Here is a 5,619-nt window from a genome sequence, read left to right on the forward strand (position 1 = left end):
TGAAAACGACTAACGGCGAGGAAGGTTCTGCTATGCATTTGGTGGGACTGGAAGAGGATTATTTATTATGAGTTACTTCCATATGGCCAAACGCTGAATTCTGATCTCTAATTTGTCAATGACTTGACCGTTTGAAGATAGCAATTGACCAGAAACGCCAGAATTGGCAAACTGGAGAAGTGTCATGTTCCACCAGGACAACGCCAGGCCACAAGCTGTGGCCTCGCCAGAAACTTCGAGAGATTGGTTGGGAAGTTTTAATACATCCGCCATACAGACTGGACTTGGCACCAAGTGATTATTGACTTTTTCTTGCATTGCAAAATTTCTTTAATGATAAAAAAGTGTTATCTAGAGAGGATTGTGAAAATCGACTACTAGGGTTTTTTTTTGCAAATAGAGATCAGGACTTCTATGAGGGAGGCAAGTTACCTTTAAAATGACAACAAATCATACGACAAAACTGTAATAAATATAATTCTAATATCGCATATTAAGCATTATACAGCGTGCTGAGTGAACGAATAGAAATGACCCATGAAAATACATAAAAAAATCCACTTATTCGTCGACTATAAAGCTGTATTCGACAGCCCAATGCGTTCAGAGGTTTTTAAAACGATATCTGCCTTCGGCATTTGTGCAAAATTAATACGACTATGCAGGATAACTTTAGCTGGCACAAGATCAGAAGTTAAAATCGGAAAGAACCTCTAGTAACCCTCCAATACCGAACGGGGATTCAGACAATATACCAAGCTAATAGTATCAACACGCAAGACGTCCATTAGACTCGGACCAACTGTGGAACTTGAAAACTACAGCTTCGAGGTAGACAAATATTATAGTCAAAGATTTATACTACCCGAGCTGTTTGTATGGAACTGAAGCCGTCGAACGAACCATGAGATGTGCGTCTATTGTCATAGTCAGACGTCTCGAGTTGCAGAGAGAATGGATGAGGATGGACCAGATCAAATAGCATATAAAAGTGAGCCAATTGATGGTTCACGCAGAATTCGATGAAAATATCAAGCGGAAGAAAACGTTTCGGAACATGGTCTTTCAAATTGGAAGAGCTGAAAATTTTTTAAGTTCGGCTTATGGAACAAATGTTTGGTCAGCTAAGTAAGTAAGTGATATCGGTCTTTCATAGTACATATTTACCAATTCCATTTCATCCATTCATGTTAATTTATTTAATGTTATATTGCTATATTAATATTTCTCTATTTTTGAACCATAAAATTTAATGTTTTTGTTTTGTTTTGAAGATCAGCTTTCCGCTAACGAAGTCGCGGGCATATGCTAATATTTTTTTATTATTTATCGGAGGTAGATCTAATAAATAACTAGTTTCTGTGCTACACGTACAGTGGCATCTTAATTCAATGAACAAAATCAATAACCTGAGGTTGTCTTGCTCCCACAAAGAGGTGTGAAATTATTCAAATAAAATAAATGCCTACTGTGTTGGAGTATATCGACCAAACTTTGTTACATTTGAATATGTTGCAATCGAAACCCTACTTAGGTATATTCAAAACTCGCTCCCTTTTCGCTGGGGCTTTTTCCAGTTTTGATGATGAATACTGGAATTTTGTCGATCATGGCCCTTATATAAATCGATCGTCTAGTTTTTTTGATTGACTAGTTTCGAATTGCTTGTCGATAGCTAAAGATGAAGTTTCTAACGTTTACGGTGCTATTTGGCCTATTTGTTGTTGGCGCAATTGGCAAGGGTGTGGAAACCTCTTATCGTAGTGAAGGTAATAGAATGGAAACTGAAGGTGAAGTAAAATTATTAATTAGAAATTTGTTGAAATATTTTAGAACATCCCGGCAAGTGTGTCTATAAAGACCTGATACTTTCGCCTGGTGAAGTGGGTCTACCAAAGGGTGAATGTCAACGTTTCACATGTCAAGAAAAATTAACTGGCAAAATTAGAACGTAAGTAAAATGAAAAAAATCGTAATTTTTTATATTTTTTATTTTGGTTGTTTTTTAGTTGCGACGATATAAAATTTATTGTTGAGCCACCATGTCGGGCGGGTGATTTTGAAAATAACGGTTTGCCATATCCACAATGTTGCATGCGTAAAGTGGTGTGCCCGGATCATTAAATCAGTTTAAATGTACTTAGCGTACTCAATTCGATACGCTATGCAAAATTTCTCAATCGAACAAATATTAATAAATGCGAACTGTGCTTTGTTTACAATACCAATTGATATACACGAATATATTGACTCTCACTTAATTAACTGGCTTGCGACGGAACATTTGTTGCATACGCCGAGCTTAAACCAGTAAGGAAAGTAGTAAAGTCGGACGGGGCCGACTATAAGGTACCCTTCACCACTTTGAGTATATTCAACAGATGAATCCTAACAGACGTCGCATTTTTAAAGGACCAGTAAAATGAAATTGGAACCATAAACACGTCATTCTGCAACCGATACTAAATTGTTAATTTGGTCAGATATAGAAGCTATATCTATATCTGAACCGATTTCAGGAAACTTAACACACATCTAGACTTACTTCATTACGCTGTGCCAAACTTAGTGCAAACCGAAAGATATTAAGGGACTTTGGTGCACCATTTACATTAAATCGGACGAAAATATTTATGGGAGCTATATATAAATCTGAACCGATTTTCAGGAAACTTAACACACATCATTCTAGACCTAATTTGTTACGCTGTGCCAAATTTCGTGCTTAAATCGACTCAAAAAGTTATTCTATGCATATTCTCAAAAGGAACCATGTGACTATCTCGTTTCCTTTTGTCTGCTACAAACATATGCACAAAGACATAATACCCTGTACCACAGTGTGGTGAAGGGTATAACAATAATTTGGTTCAAGAGCCTCAAAATACCGAAAATTGGGGGTACCCTTATATGGGGGCTACCAGAAAAAATGACCAATATTTATAATTTATAGTGGAGAGATTTGCTACCCAATAAGAACTCGACGTACTAAATTACAGTCAATTCGGTCGAAAAATACGATCAGAACACCCAAAATACCAAAAATTTATAATTTATAATTTTTAGTGGAGTAATTTGGTACCCAATAAGAACCCAATGTACAAAATTTCAGAGAATTCAGTTTTAAAACGAGCCCAAGAACCCGAAAATACCGAAAATTGGGGGTACCCTTATATGGGGTCTCTCCGAAAAAATTTACCTTTATTTATAATTTTTGGAAGGGAGATTTGCTACCCAATAAGAACTCAAAGTACCAAATTTCAGCGAATTTGGTCGAAAAATGCGATCAAAAGCCCCAAAATACCGAAAATGTTGGGTACTCTTATATGGGGGCTATCCGAAAAAATTGACCTTTATTTATAATTTTTGAAAGGGAGATTTGCTTCTCAATAAATACTCAAAGTACCAAATTTTAGCCAATTCTGTTAAAAAACGCGCTCAAGAACCTCAAAATATCTAAAATTTGGTGGTAACTTTATATGGGAGCTATGCCTAAACGTGGACCGATTTTTTTAAATAGGGTTCGTCCTTGAGCCAATTAAATGACCTGTGTCAAATTTCATCCAAATCGGATCATAAATGCGACCTGTACTTTGTTAACAAAAATACATGGACGGACAGACGGGCATGCATAAATCGACTCAGAAAGTAATTCTATGCATCAAAAGGAACCATGGGTCTATCTCGATTACTTTTGCCTGTTACAAAGATATGCACGAAGACATAATACCCTGTACCACAGTGTGGTGAAGGGTATAAAAAGATTTACAGGCGCGTCGGTCTTGTGCGTAGCTCTTCCAATTTGAAAGACCCCTTCTCCTCTCTGTCCTTACATCAGTTGGCTCGCTTTTATATGCCTTTTGAGTTGGGCCATCATCATCCAATTTCACAACATGACCTAACCAACGTAGTCACTGCAGCTCGATCGGTTTGACTATGTGGAAGTCCGAGAATATATGTTAGAACTCATTTATTGGACGGCGATATTCATCGCACATTGATCAATCGGAGAATTTTTCTCTCAAACACTCCAAGAGCTGTCTCATCTGCTTGTGCAAGATGCTTCTCGTCGATATATCAGCACGGGTCTGGCGAGAGGTGACCTTGTTTCTAAATTACTTACATAGACCATAGTAGCATCTGTTGACCAACACTATTTTCATACGAATTGCAAAACTGTTGCCATTAGTTTTATTTATGGTGGTACCAAGGTATACAAAATCGTTGACTACCTGCAAGCTGTAGTTTTCAAGTGCTACAGTTAGTCCAAGTTTTATGAATGGATGTCTTTCGCATTAATACCATCAGCTTGGTCTTCACGCCATTTACTGCCAGATCCACTTTGGCAGACTCCCTCTCAATTTGTTCAAAGGTGGCCGTGAATGGTCGCAATGTTTGACCCATAATGTATCAGGGTAGCCTAGGTAGCTCAGGTATATACAGTGAGCAGCAAAAGTCATGGTACCCCATACAAATAAAAAAGTATTCAGTAATTACTCAAAAAATAATTTACAAAATTTAAAACTATTTTTTTTAGAATCGAGATCGTGTCAACTCCAAATTTTTGCACAGCATAAGTCATGGTACCCCTGGTCAGAGTTGATATTACAAATCATTTATGGGATAAAATCGTTTAGCAAAATAGGTGGGTACTATTTAGAGTTTTGTCAAATTATCTTTTAAAAAAATAACGGTACTTTCCACATTACTAAAAGCATTTGCTTAGTGCAACAAGTGAAAGCAAGTATTTTTTAAAGTGGCTAGAAAAGAACTAACTATTGAAGAGCGAAAAATAATAATTAATAACCATGAAATGGGAAAATCTTATTCCGAAACAGGTAAAATGATAAAAAGAACCAAATCAGCAGTCAAAAAAGTAGTTAATCGATACAAAAAAGAAAATATAATTGAAAATAAACCGCGATCAGGCCGTCCCAGGAAGCTCAACATCAGAGAAGCACGAAAAATTTAATGTATTTTTAAAAAAGGATCCATTTACCAACTCTCCTAAAATCGCTGCAGACTTAAAAGAATCATTTGGGAAAACAGTTTCAACAGACACGGTACGTAGGTGCATCAAGAAGTGTGGATTCAATGCTCGCACTGCCCGCAAAAAAACACTTGCTAACAAAACAAACAGAAAGAAGCGTGTTGATTTTGCAAATGATTATAAAAACAAGACAAATGAGTTCTGGGAAAAAGTTATTTTCTCGAACGAATCGAAATTTAACATATTTGGGTCGGATGGACGCTTTTAGGTGTGGCGGGAAAAAGGCGAAGAGCTCAATCCAAAGAATACTCGGAAAACAGTAAAGCACGGAGGGGTTGGAGTAATGGTATGGGGATGCATGTCAGCAACTGGTGTTGGCAATTTTGTATTCATTGAGGAAATAATGAATAAAACAGTTTACATGAATATTTTGAAACAAAATTTGAATCAAAGTGCTGAAAAACTAAACATTAGTGATAATTATTACTTCCAACAGGACAATGATCCATAACACACACTGCTATTGACGTTAAGAATTGGATCGTATACAATACACCACACATGCTGATAACACCTCCACAACGCCCCGATTTAATTCCGATTGAGCACCTATGGGATCATCTAGATAA

General features: G+C 36.8%; 1 protein-coding gene across 1 annotated transcript; it reads left to right on the forward strand.

The window, feature by feature from the left end:
• Positions 1–1,681: 1,681 nt before the first annotated feature.
• Positions 1,682–2,124, forward strand: LOC133331819 (uncharacterized). The gene is made up of 3 exons (XM_061540194.1): positions 1,682–1,769; positions 1,834–1,951; positions 2,010–2,124. Exons 1-3 carry the CDS (start codon positions 1,682–1,684, stop codon positions 2,122–2,124), a joined length of 321 nt encoding a protein of 106 aa, XP_061396178.1.
• The last annotated feature ends 3,495 nt before the right edge of the window (positions 2,125–5,619 follow it).

This window comes from Musca vetustissima, unplaced genomic scaffold, assembly GCF_032173495.1.
Source record: "Musca vetustissima isolate MV318-11 ecotype Yass unplaced genomic scaffold, APGP_CSIRO_Mvet_v1 utg26353, whole genome shotgun sequence".
NCBI lineage: Eukaryota > Metazoa > Arthropoda > Insecta > Diptera > Muscidae > Musca > Musca vetustissima.

Excerpts from the sequence above, each read along its gene's own strand:
- LOC133331819 (XM_061540194.1), top strand. The coding sequence starts at position 1,682 with ATGAAGTTTCTAACGTTTACGGTGCTATTTGGCCTATTTGTTGTTGGC. Across the intron at positions 1,770-1,833 it reads AACCTCTTATCGTAGTGAAG|AACATCCCGGCAAGTGTGTC; the intron begins GTAATAGAATGG and ends GAAATATTTTAG. Across the intron at positions 1,952-2,009 it reads TTAACTGGCAAAATTAGAAC|TTGCGACGATATAAAATTTA; the intron begins GTAAGTAAAATG and ends GTTGTTTTTTAG.